Here is a 14,198-nt window from a genome sequence, read left to right as displayed (position 1 = left end):
CTGCTTTTGCGAGCATATGTTTTCCACTATGGAGAAACATAGGAAGTGTGATGCAGTGCTCCGCGCTGAGATCAACATCTATTTTATAGCCAGCAAATGTTCTGAGTTGATCTGTACCATTTCTTAAATAGTCCTAATCACTAGAATCTCTGCCGAGGAACTACTTCCTGGGATGGTGGATGTCAGACGATAACCTCCAACGGGGCATTCCACAGAAGGGTTTGCTTCTAAGTCTTGCCTTGCTTTAAGGGCAAGAGGACTGGTTCAGACAGGGGGGCCTTTCTCTAGAAATGTCCATTATCCATGGGTAAGCACTGCCCACTGTGTTTTTTATGAGCACTGCCCCCTGTGTTTTTTGTAACATATGCTGCCCATGGTACATCTCTTTGAAAAGATAGGATTCATATACATGTCGTAATTTCAGTCAGACTCTGGCATATGGAGAGTGACTTAGATGGGAGGTTTCAGGCATGTATGTATAATCAAGCTTAATATTCAGTGAGTCAAAACATGCTAAAGCTCAATCCTTTTAAAGCCAAGATTTTAATTTTGAATCAGATGGTGAAAAACTGGTCATCCTTATTCTAGCTCCACACATTAGAGCCATGTCCCTTGCAACAAAAGACTGTGTGTAACCTAGACTACCGCTTCAAAACACTAGTGAAAACTGAACTGTTAAGAAAATCTTAAGAGTGAAAATTATTGTGAATTGTATAGAAGGACATAAGCTGTGGTCTATCTTACCATCTTTCCACCTACACTGAATCTGAGGCATATCAACCAGAACCAATGACACGGGTTGTCAATGGCAGAACAATTATATTTGAAATAGGGCAGAGCGATCAAGACACCCAAATAATCAATATCACCACGCTAAAATTCACACTTACTGCCCAGCTACCAATTTACATGCAGCTATTGTACAACATGGCATCTTAAACAGGCAGAAAAGGCCATGATGCAACAATAAAAACATAAATAAATAAAATAATATCGGCACAAATCGGGCAGATTGTGAACAGTTTTCATTTATGAGAGATTATGAGAAAAGTCTTGTAGTAGCTGGCTTTCCTGCAGGGTATGGTTGTGTTCAGCCCCTTTTTATATGCAAGGCTGAAATATCTGAATATGATATATCTGTACCACCCTCAATATATAGTTGCCGGTTTGCAGAAAACTCACAATATAGGCTGCCTTCAGCTTGTCATAGGTCCTTATCCAATATTTTCCGGTGAAGAGACGAATCTGCTTCAAACTGATGTGTATTACACACAGAGGGGCACATTTACTATTGGTTCAGGCAATGTGGTGCAGCCAGGGAACTTACTGCACTGTATTGTGCAGAAGGGAGAGAGCGCCTCATTGTGAAGGTAAGAAAGTAGGTTTCTGCATTTAGTTTTGAACTCCTCCAATAAAAGATCATTTTTGTTAGAGCCTCTGTCAATGTTCAATGAAAAATTACTTGAAGGTGCCGATTTCGCAGGAAAAAGAGGACTTCTTACACATGCTCAAAGTGCAGTTTTGGCTAGCTCCGCACTTAAAAGGTAGTGAAAACAGTTTGCCCTCTATCGGCTGCTCACCAGCCCATAACGGTCAGCACTCTGTCCGCTTAATACTCCTGGGTTCTGGCTTCATAGCTTATAGAGTAAGATATTGGACAACAGTGGTGTTTACCCTGTTTTTCATTCTACCAAACTGTATAACCAGAAGCTCCACCATAAATGCGCACTGTCAGCAACAACTATCCCTTGAAGCTGTGCACCTCCTGCTCCAGACTCCAATCAATATCTCTTTCAATTAAAATGATCGGTCCTTGACCTAATAATCACACGATTGTTTGGTACCTGAGCATCTGCTTATTCAATTCTAGTTCATTACTCCCAATTTAAAAACTGGAACCTCCAGACTTCTACCTAACAAAAAATCCAAACAGGCATGGTGGCTCAGATTCTGCTGTCACACATTTAAGTACCACACTCCAAATTCAAACATTTAGACCCATTGTATACCAAGGAACTGAGTGCACCTGATCAAAGAACGATCCTGCCACTGCAGACACACTATAATGAATCCTTTCTGTACCCGCTCAAACTGAATCCTCAACTGTTCTTCCACCAATCAAATAAACAACTTGTCCTGGTAGTTGTGCTTCCACATCTAATCACCACATCTCAATTCCCGGGACCTAAAATGGACCACAACCTAGCTAAGACCCAAATTACTTGGGAGCTGAACTTTCACTGACTCAGATGCAATCATCATATTTCAAGACCTGGATTTTACAATGGACTTCTGCCTAGTTAAGTATTCACGTACCTCTAGTAGCTGAAGCTTCTGGTACTACAATACAAATCTCAAAATTTTAATAAAGTTTACCTAAGCCACATGACAAGGAACGGAAGTGCTTCAGAGTTGGGGAATCATCCTCGTCACACTTAATACGAACTATATCTGTAATTCCACAATCTGGTTCCACACGCCCAGGGTCAAATTCTGTACATTTAAGATTCAATAGAAAGCATCTGGATGTTTCTATAACCACCAGTATTGTTGGTTGGTTTACGTGAGCCATTGCTTGCTTCAGGGTCTATGTCTTATGGTGTCATCAGCAAGACACAAATAATGCTTACTATGCACAGCAAACCTACTTCATGGCTGCTTCCCTACATGCACCTCCTATTCCCGCTTTCCATCCTGCTCCACCAAACACTATCTTTTCTTCTTCATGCCTATTCACACTACCTATCTTTCAACTCTCTCTTTCCTCTTGCTCCCTTTCATCTTCCCTTACTCTCCATACTCACCACCCTCTCTCGCCTTCTATAACCGTTGACTTTACTACGGACAACTCTTTGCTTTCACATATATTCCTTCTGTCCATTTTCACCTTCAACCACCTCACATCCCTCTCCCATTAATTAAAACCTCCTTGCTCCACCTCCTATTTCTCTGGCATTCACTCTATTCTTAGTCGTAAATCATACTCGTATCCCTCTATTTCCCACTTCCTCCTCCACTATCACTATAAACACACATGCACCTCTGCTTTTCACAAATATATTTCACTCCCACCTCGATCTCAACCTCCATTTACCTTCTACAGCCCTTCTCTTCGCCTCTCCTTGCTCCTGCAATCTCTCACCCTTCAACTCTTGCTTCCACAAACTCGTATTCCTCTTCAAACACCATCTATTTGCATCTCCTTCCTCTTTCTTTCACAACGCTGTAATGTACGGAGTACTGAACACCCTCTTTTGCTGGATTGCTTCCTTCCTCTCTAACAGATCTCTCATACTATCACTTCCTCTTTAAGGTCTGTACCTTTCCTTAGACGGCCGGTATTCAAACAAGTGTCTGGCATCTCATCCCTTCTTTTTACTATCTACATTACCACTCTACTGGACTTCATGGCTTTCCTCAATTCAAAATGCTATATTCTGGCAGGTGATACGTAAATTATATTAAAACTGAAAACCAATTTGACGGATTCCTGTCTCATTGGGCAATGCTTCTCAGCTAATGTACGTGTCAATAGTGTGAGATTTGAGCCTGTGCTAAATAGATTTCCTGCAACCTGGTTTCAGATGGCCAAAGGAACTCTTCACAGTAATTAAGTAATCTAGGGGAAGATGGTAGCTTTACTCTTCCACTTACGGCTCTACACAATGAGATGCCTATCATATATCTTCCCAGATAACAACATTTTCCTCAAAGTGTACAGCCACCATCAACACTCTGCTCCCGCATCTAGACTATGCCAACGTGAGTATCGTGGTGCCTCTGTTCATATGATTCATGAGCTACAGGGTATGCAGACTACACCTGTGAGTCCTTAATTCAAACAATGATATTCATATTTAAACTATCCTTCAGTCGTAAGGTTGGCTTGCTGTGCCCACACATTTCACTTTCTGAGTACAGTACAGAACTTATGTTGCCATTCACGGCCCTACACCCCTCTTCTCCCATCAACAAGAACTATATACCACTAAGATAGGGCTCTTGGATCTAGGTTAGGGCTGATCTTGAACAACCGGTCCTTCAAAAAAGTTCAAACTGGTTAAGACTTCTGCCCGGTTCACATGGCTAAGATGAGGCAATTGATCCCTGCTCGAATCCAAATAATTATTTCACAACCATCTCGAATTCTGAAAGCATTAAAAATGTTGTTCTACCCAAGAAGGACTATGTTGCAGTCAAATCCTAAATAACTGGGTGGGTAGGTATTCACCTACACTACTGGGACACTTTCACGTTATTCTTCAACGTCCAAGTTTATGTGCAGTGCCACCTCTGCACCATGTTTAGAGCACATCTTCAAATGTCACACTGTTCAGCCAACATATCACAAAGTCCTTTCTATAACAATTCCATTTCAAACTACACCCTCTGAAACAGCTCCCAGTAACTTGATGCCCATGAGAATACTTTGAAACCCCATCGGGGATATGAGGCACTATAGAAATGTAATAATTGTAAAAAGAAGAAAGCAGCAGCCCTTTCAATATAAAGATACCCCCAAACCAAACCTAGAGAAAGAACTCTGTCCTGTCAATGCCGACATGGCAGGTGATGTCATCAGTGGTGTAATCTCATCAGAGACACCATGGGTGAGTTCCTAAGCCTTGTTTTGGGATTTAATGAAGGAGAGTTACATTTCTGTAGCCCACAAAAACAGTATAAACAATGATCCCTTTGGGCTCTGTTTATTATATGCACACCACTCGCATACTGCCTCCAATCAACATCCACTTAGCCAACACCAATTAGAAACTCAGAACGTAATCTAAGAAAGTCATAAATCTTTATTTTTGCTATAAAACGATCAAGTATAAAAAGCTTATGTCTGTTAGAGATATGTTCACAAAACACAATATAAAAAAACAGACCAATTCGATCACAAACATTGCTGAAGTCTCAAAAGATTGCTCTGTTCTACAGACCTTTACTGACAATGTAAATACATTTTTTAAGCTTTGAGCATACTGAACGTAATGGAACAGGGCAAAGGAAGTGTTCCAAAGCTTACAGCCACCTAGAGGTGGCTGAAGACAAATCCTAACAAGCTTTCGAGGTAGGTTGTGCAGGCAGAGGCCAGGCCAAAGATGTAGCTGATTGCCTCAGCCTACTGGTGGGTGGATTCCCATGCCTAACAGACAATATAGGAAGTAGAGTTGGGAGAAGGTTGGGACCAAAGGCCACACTCTACTTCTGTTGTCTGTTGAGTACAGCCAGGAAGCCTAGCCCTCCAGAATCTAGTGGGGGGGGGGGACAACCAGGCACCACCACATATGGCCCATATGGCATATGTCCATAGGCCACATTGAACACCCAGTGCTTACAGGGCTTGGCCAAAGCCTGTGTTCCTCAAGCACTGATGTCATGGATATAGGCAACACAGAGGTACATGTGGAAGTATATCATATCAAAACCCAAGGAACAAACATAAAAAACAAAATAATTCCCTAAAGACCTCAAATGGTCAGGATTCAAAATGTAATGCTCACTTAATTTTTCAAGTTAGAATTGTTTTATACAACTGTGACTCCCCCAATACAGAGCTCATAAGATACTACACGACTCCATAGATGGCATCACAAATGACAGTGCCCAAGCCCTATGTTGAGTACCCATCTTGATGGAACTCACAACTGGATCTTAAGCAGTGCCGGTACTGGGGGTTGCAGGCACATGGAATGGGAATGCCCTGAGCTCCTTACCAGTGCCTACAGTTCATAGTGAAAAACGAGTAAGCTGTGCAAATTGTAGGCAATTCAGGATGGAAAGGTTAGAGTTATCAGATAACATGTCAAAGGGACAGGTTGCTTTTCATTTTACAAAATCAATGCATTGTGAGAGTTTTACTATTGTTGCACCTGAAAGCAATGATTTGTACAAGCAAAGGTCAGGATTGTAAAAGTGTTTTGGTGACACAGAGTCATCTTATAATCTCAGCCCAGTTAATGTTATCCATGCTCCCTAGCTCACCTTAATGAGTGCAGAACAGTGGCCCATTTCCCATCGGTATTTCCTTGCCTCCTCCTTACTAAGTGAGTGCCAGTCTACATTGAAAGCCGGGAACATCATAGAGATAAGGTCAAGCAGATCACCCACTGCATTCAGAAACTGAACAGCAAAAAAGGACAGCGCCTACGAGAAAAACAGAAAAAAGGTTTCTTGTGGAAAGTAAATCACAACATTTAGAAATAATAAAAAAGTGGTCTGCTGGAGATTCCTATGGACGGTGCTTAGACAAATGTAAATCTCCACAAAGACAAAGGCTCGCTATTTGTATCCTATGGCTAAGGTAACAACTATGGGTATGGCCTCACAACTGATAATTATTGGAGGAACTGGATAGGGATGCCCTAGGTCACCACATTTTTGTGACATTTACCTTAGATCAGTTGGATAATCAATAACCATCAGTTCAACCCATGACTGAATGAGGTGCAGTTAAAAAATATCCACAAATGCCGACGAAGTGGCAATATACTCTCCAAGTTTTTCAGACTATGGAAATAATTTAGAGTATAGCAGAATATGTCTGTAATATTTCAGGCTAGACATTACATATATAGAAAATACAAATGATTATAAATTATAGAGTACATAGGAAACACCACAGCATTACTACCTATCTAGGTGTTAAATTATGCTCTGTGGGAAAGGATATAATAAGGGTTTACTGCAGGAGTGTATGTGCAAGTCTCACACTTGAATGAAATTACCGCTAACATTGGTGGGACAATGTAACATTATAACAATGACTAAATTTCTCAAGTTCTTATACTTATTTCAGTCCAATCCTATTTCTGTTTCAAATTCTTTTCTTAAAATAAATGGATTCCTTGATTGGACAATTCATACAGAAGAATTATAAACCTGGTAAAGTAATAAGGTTTTTGAAATTACCATTTGAAAGAGGAGGATGGGCGCTACGGGATTGTAAATACTGTTATAGGGCAGCTATGCTTAAAAAAAATGCACTGTTTAATATCAGAGCATGACACAGGGAGATGCCAAATGAAGTATCAGATGTGTTTTGGTATAACTGATAACGGTGCACTGCTTTGACATTTTGATCCAGGATGTTTTAAAAGTGTCAGATTGATGGATGCAAAGATGGCCTATTTAATATGGAGGCCAATCAGATACAGTCTCCGATATGAACGCTTATACCTAGCTCATTGGCATTTACTGAGAATTTCCATAATTCATATTATAAGTTATGTGTAAGAAATGGAGTAAAACGTCTAGGACAGATAATAAAAGATGGAGTTTTAAACTCTTTTCTGGAGATAGAAAATGTGTTTTTTATTCTGAAGCACAATTTCTTCAAGTATATGCAAATCAGAGATTTCTTGAATAAATTTGGGATAACAAATTACACCATTAGTTCAACACCGCTTAGAGACATGTTTTGGGGCGAAAAGGGACGTTGAATATATGTAGGATATGACAATTTTTTTCTGTGTCTTTTGAAAATGAGTATCCTGCAGGGATCCTCGTTGAGCTCTACACTATTTAACGTGTATATGCGTCCACTCACTAATATCATCTTGCCTCATGGGATAAAAATTGTCATCTACGCAGATGACACGCAGCTGGTCATCACTCTTAATGGTCCCCGTAACTTCCCCTCTGACTTTGAAACATGTCTGGAAAAGTGGCCTCTTGGATGGAGCACTCCTGTCTGAAACTTAACAGAGGGAAAACAGAACTTATGCTCCTAGGTAACAACTCCAGCATGGATCAATTTTTCATTTATACACGTTTTTTTGAAAACGGCGACGCGGTGCGAGGTGACGGCGCATTATCGAAGGGGATCCCATATGCCACAGAGACTGGACGTGAAATTCACATTTATTTCGAAAACGTTTTTCCTTGTCAATACATGAAGCAAATATATGGAGGATAATCAATAAATAATAGTGAGGTGGCTACTGGGTACCAACTGGATCATTGGATAACATATTCCAAGAATCAAATAATCATCGTGTATAAACTAACTATCTTCATAGGAGAAAATCTAAATGGAAACTTAAAGGTGCTGCCATCATTGAACTTTTTACTGTCAGAAGTGGAGATTGAAAGAATAATCAGCATAGTCAGACTCACCACTTGTTGCCCTGAAGAAGTCCTTTTGGACTAAACGCATTGGCTACGTTTTGTATGAAGAAAAAGAATAAAGAACTTTTAAAGCCCTACTGAACAGATTTAAAAAAAAACAAATCATTTGTTTTTACTACTGTTCTTTGTGGAGAGTGCTGGACCATTGTGTTGTATTGTAAAATTCTCTCAAGTTTGACCACCAAGCAGTGAGGGTGACAGGGGCCTGCTTTGGTACACTCAGACTACTTTGGAAGGTCCAACCTCTCATTTCAATGGCTGTAAAAAGAATCCGGATTCAGGCCTTGGTCCTATCGAGACTGGACTACAGCAACTCTCTCTACATAGGAGCTCTCAAAGCAACATTAAGGAAGCTCCAAGTCGCACAGAATTGTGCCGCCATGATGCTGCTCGGGATTCCAAAAACTCAGTCAGCCATGCCAGCCCTAAAGACCCTACACTGGCTGTCAATCCCCAAAAGAGTAAAATTCAAGGCTCTCTGCATGGCCCATAAGACCATGTAGGGAACTGGCCCTGCCATCAGCAGCTCCCTCATCACCCCCTATCGCCCCAAGAAAGGCCTGCGATCGGCTAATCTCAATCTTGATGTCGTTCCCAAAATCAGGAGGGTAAGAAGCAGAGGAAGATCCTTTTCCTATAATGTGGCAAAACTCTGGTACACACTACCCGCACACCTTTGCGTCAAACGCCACCCTTTTCCGTTTCGCAAACTTCTTAAAACCTGGTTATTTCAACAATCAGCCCCATACCCCACTATTCTGTTCAGCCACTAGCGCTGGGATGCCCTTGGGTAGCTGTGCACTTTATAAATGCTGAATAATAATAATAATAATAATAATAAACACAAAGAAAAATGGAACAATAAACTAGGACATGGTGTGAATTTGAGCGACACTAAAACAGCTATAAAAATTGACTCATTTGGTGCTCATATTTGCAGCTTCAATAATCTTAAGTGATTAATAGGCTCTCCTATACACCCAAAACGCTCTATGAGGTGAAAATGCATGAACATTCCACATGCCCACGTTGTGACAGCAAATTAGTCAATGATATAAATAGGTTAATGAGCTGCCCGAAGCAGTGGAATTATTGCTGTGAAATTGAAAAACTAATTTCGATAGTCTTAGCAGGCATTATGCAATTGGCAGGTCAGTGAGTTATGCAGGGGACGGATGGTACTATATCAGGGAAATTTAGGACATTTGGATATATTGTTGTAGTTCTATTTAGATTATGTATTTCACTCAATTGGAAGGAAAAATATCTTTCAAGGGTTGTGCAGTATTGGAAAAGGTTATGGTACTTTTAGCAATTGGGAAGCCGTGATCAATAATCAGAAGGGGGGGGGGGGGGGGGTCTTGCCACGCAAGAAGATGGCCGCTTAGAGCTGGAGCTCAGCGCTGTGGGGAGCCCCGAGCAGCAGCGCCCGCTCTTCGGTGAGACAGAAGTGGTTTACAGGCTGCTTCTCCGACAGCGGAGAGAGCAAGGATGAGACAGTGTTAATCCTGTCTCGAATGAGGGCTCCTGCTGCGCGTCACAGCCCTTGTTAAGATTTGCTCCCATGCTGACAGAAATATTACCTCACGGAATGTGGAGCGGCTAACAAGCGGAAAGACTGGAAGGTGAGGCAGCGGCTTTTCTTTCCTCAGGTGCAGTTTCAGCTCAACTATAGTTAAAGATTCTATACTTGACACACTGTTTGTGGGGCTGCCTCGTGAAGCACGGAAACTGCGCCAATGACGTGATTTACACAGCTTAAGTGTTCACCTCAGCTCTGGGGAAAATCTGGAAAGCTTCTGTATAAATTGCAAAATTGTATGTGAGAGACTTGCATTTGACCCTTGGTGCAATGAGGAGCCTTGTATGAAGGGAGGAGCTCTCTGGCAGCTTTTACCATAATTTATTAATCAATCAATCAATCATGACATTTGTATAGCGTGCTACTCACCCGGAAGGGTCTCAAGGCGCTTATTGGGGGGGGGGGGGGGGGGGGGGGAAACGTTACTGCACGAACAGCCAGGTCTTGAGTTGCTTCATGAAGAAAAGATGGTCCTGGGTCAGTCGAAGGTGGATGGGGAGGGAGTTCCAGGTCTTGGCTGCCAGGTAGGAGAAGGATCTTCCTCCGGCGGTGGCTCTGCGGATGCGTGGTACGGCGGCGAGGGCGAGGCTGGTCGATCGTAGCTGGCGGGTGGGCGTGTAGAAGGTCAGGCGGTCGTTGAGGTTCTTGGGGCCCAGGTCGTGGAGAGCCTTGTGTGGGTGAGAGTCTGAACGTGATCCTCTTGCTGACAGGGAGCCAGTGCAGGTCTCTCAGGTGGCTGGAGAAGTGGCTGTGTCGGGGGATGTCCAGGATGAGTCGTGCGGAGGCGTTCTGGATGCGTTGGAGTCTTTTCTGTAGTTTGGCTGTGGTTCCGGCATAGAGGGTGTTCCCGTAGTCCAGTCGGCTGGTGACGAGTGCCTGGGTGGCCGTCTTCCTGGTCTCGGTGGGGATCCAGCGGAAGATCTTACGGAGCATGCGCAGGGTGCTGAAGCACGACGAGGAGACGGCGTTGACTTGTCTGGTCATCGAGAGGGAGGAGTCCACGCGGAGGGCGAGGCTCCCAGGATGAGGACTTCCGTATTGCCGGAGTTCAGTTTCAGGCAGCGGTTCTTCATCCATTCGGCGACGTCTTTCATCCCTTCGTGTAGGCTGGTTCTGGCGGTGGCGGGGTCGTTGGTGAGGGAGAGGATCAGCTGCGTGTCGTCGGCGTAGGAGATTATGTTGAGGTTGTGTTGGCATGCGATGGCTGCGAGAGGGCTCATGTAGACGTTGAAGAGGGTTGGGCTGAGTGATGATCCTTGTGGTACGCCGCGGATGACTTCAGTGGCCTTGGATCTGAACGGGGGGAGGCGGACTCTCTGGGTTCCTCCGGCGAGGAACGAGATGATCCACTCCAGTGCCTTCTCTTGGATTCCGATGTTGCTGGGGCGCTGTACTAGGGTGCAGTGGCAGACAGTATCGAACGCTGCGGAGAGGTCCAGGAGGATGAGGGCTGCTGTTTCCCCGTTGTCGAGCAGGGATCTGATGTCATCGGTGGCTGCGATCAGGGCGGTGTCGGTGCTGTGGTTGGCTAACAGTGGAGACTTTCAAAGTAAATAATGGTGGAAGTCTACAGTTCGAGGCTCTAATCAGAGGAGGAACTTTCGTCCCAAGGAGGCTGCAGTGGGGCTGACCAGTGCAAACGCGGAGGGCAGAGATTCCATCACCGGCGCAGTGGGACTGCGAGTCCCAGGCTCCTCAGCGGCTGCTGACACGCCGCACCTGGGACTCTTCCCGGCTGGCCACGCCTCCTAGCTCTAACCACCTACAACTTCAGTACCGCAGACGCACATCGCGGGACGCGCGCGGGCGGTCGCCGGGCTAAGCCCGGGCAAAGGGCGGGCCGTTCTAGGCCGGCAGAGATCGGACCGGGCCATCCCTCTAACGCCTACTCCGTTCAAGCACTACCATCTCCCCTGGTTGCGACCCTTGTTATCTTAACATAATATGGCCTCCAGGATATCCAGGAGCAAGGCTGCTCAACAGTGCACAGGCACTTTGGAAAAATTCTTCCCTAAGGCCAGTGCTGTGGCCAACAAAGGACGTACTGTGCTAGAAAATCACCCTGAGGAGGATATAGGCAATCTGTCATTGGCCTGCCCGGATTCTTCATTTGATGCCAGCACACCATTACTTCTGGATGCCACCCACCTGTCGCTCTTGGATAGCATTGATCAGACTATCGAGTCAGTCTTACTACAATTGAGGACTCCGTCAACTCTCCAGAGGGATAGGGAGTCACTACGCCTCTCGGGGGTTGTAGGCCCCACCCCTAATATGGACTGTACGGACACCGAGTTGCAGGAGGTGGGTCAGGTTGTAGTGCCACCAGAACCCGCATGTAGTAGAGAGGATCAACCACTTAAAAGGAAGAGGCCAAGGAAGCTAATGGTTGCAAAGAGGTCTAGAGTGGATTCAACTATGCAAAACCTGGATGTTAATTCAGGCGTTTTAGTCTCACCTGGGGTTATCTCCCCGGGAAACAGGTCGGAACACTCTAGCCCCCCACCAGCCAAATCTCTACCAGTGTGTTCAGGGCCATTCATATTTGGTGGGACCCCTCCTACCTCCACAGACTTGCTCATCAGCTCTCTCACGGACATTTTTAGAAATTTACTGAATCCCCTGTCTGAAAAATTGGACTCTATAGAGGCTAGACTGGTGGCTATAGAAAATATTCACAAAAAAAATGGTCTTGGCACGGGGGTGAGTTCTAACGTACAGAGGGCCCCCAGGGAGATTGCTGGGAACAGCTGTCCGACCTCTGTAACGACTACCCAGGCTTCAAAATTGGCATCAATCCAGCCAGGGTATTCCACTAGCAATAATACTGTTTCGGCCCCCCAATCACTTACATCGACATCCCAAATGACGAGGCCCCCTGTCCCTGCTCCTAGAAGGTCTAAGCAACTCGTACCTCCCCAGCTAACGAGAGAGGAGAGTTCAGTTAACTGCCATACTGGCCGCTCCAACAGCCCCAATGCTAGGCGCAGGATGGTCAATCTGCCCCCGGAGGCAGTGGTATACACTGCGATTATGGTAGGAGTGCCTGAGCTCACCGGGGATGTAAGGGAGCCGCAGGACTCGCTACGTAATAAGGTAATTAGTTGGCTCAATATCAACAGGCCCCTTCCACCTAATCTAAAAGGGGATGTTTTGATGGTCAGAAGGGTTCCTTGGATTGGATCTACTCCTAAGAATAGAGTGGGGGACTGTATAATTGTTAGTTTCAAAAGCCCACATGTCGCCCCATATATCTGTAACTGGCTTGGGGCTGACAAAACCTCTATTGAATTAGTGTCCCTTTCACATTTTTATCCAAATGCTTGTAACCCTGTTGCAGGGAGGGGACAGGGCTGGACTAAAGTGGGCTTTGCAGTGGATGGCTCACGATATAGGCCCAAGTACAGCGTATTCCCCACTCATGGTAATTTTATCCACCCGAACAGATTTTCCTGCCTTGATCAGGTGGATTGACCACAAAAGGGTGAAACTCAGCAATCCCTAGAAAGATCTGTTATTGGGGTGGTAGGCAGGGGGGAAGTGAGAGAAGCTCAGGTGACTGACAACAAGGTGCAGGTTCTTGCTAAAGAGGGAAGGGCTCCGCCTAGATGCATCAGGGGCCGAGCAGAGTTACCACTTAATACCCCGATTGGCATAGGTTCATCTCCAGTAGAAGTGGCTGTACCTCCTCCTACTCTGACCAACACAATTGTCCCGGGAGATCCTAATCTTCCCCTAGCTACCGCTTTAATTTCATCTAGCGGGGCAGGTCCACCCCCACAAGCTCCAGGGTTGAGAATTCTCTCCTGGAATGTGGCGGGGATCGTGAATAAGGTAGATACACAAGATTGGGATCTCCTGTTAAATGGTAGCGAAATCTTCCTTTTCCAGGAGACGTGGGCGAGGGAACCCCAGAGCAAAAGGGGGTTCGAGATTTTTGAGATACCTGCAAAGTGGAACGGGAGGGGGAGGCCCTCGGGTGGCTTGGCGATTTGGGTAGCGAGTCACATTGGGTGCCAGGCGGAAAAGATGGACACACTTTCGCAGGATATCCAGTGTGTGTTGCTTAGATGGCCCGGCAGTCCACCGTGGGCCATTATCAACGTTTACTCGCGCCCAGTCGCTCCGCCCAATGAATCCCCCACATTGAATGAATTGTCATCCTTTCTAGGTCAACTGCCAGGTGACCACAAGATAGTGATGGGAGGGGACTTCAACTGTCATTTCGAACCCCTAGAAGGACTAAAGGAGGGTGCTCTCACCGAAGAGGATGACTACTGGGGAGTCCCACCCTCGTCTTCACCCCACCCTAAAGCTTGGTCCCCACTGGCAGTACAGCTTATGTCCCTTACCTTGAACTTCGCAGTGAGGGCTTGTAATGGGCGTACTCCGTCCGATACCCCCTCATTGTGTACTTTCAATAGAAAGGACCATGAGTCCAGGCTGGATTATATATTATTAGATATTACCATGTGGCCTAAAG

At 45.0% G+C, this 14,198-nt stretch overlaps 1 protein-coding gene across 2 annotated transcripts in view; it reads right to left on the bottom strand.

The window, feature by feature from the left end:
• PLBD1 (phospholipase B domain containing 1) overlaps positions 1-14,198 on the bottom strand; it is a 386,856-nt gene that overhangs the window by 207,752 nt on the left and 164,906 nt on the right. For both annotated transcript variants that reach the window (XM_078641128.1, XM_078641133.1), the window contains exon 6: positions 5,989-6,150. In XM_078641128.1, coding sequence (XP_078497254.1) covers positions 5,989-6,150 — 162 coding nt within the window. The remainder of the gene's footprint in view (positions 1-5,988; positions 6,151-14,198) is intronic.

This window comes from Lissotriton helveticus, chromosome 1_1 (genome assembly GCF_964261635.1).
Source record: "Lissotriton helveticus chromosome 1_1, aLisHel1.1, whole genome shotgun sequence".
Taxonomy (NCBI): Eukaryota; Metazoa; Chordata; class Amphibia; order Caudata; family Salamandridae; genus Lissotriton; species Lissotriton helveticus.
This window is presented reverse-complemented; position numbering and strand designations above follow the sequence as displayed.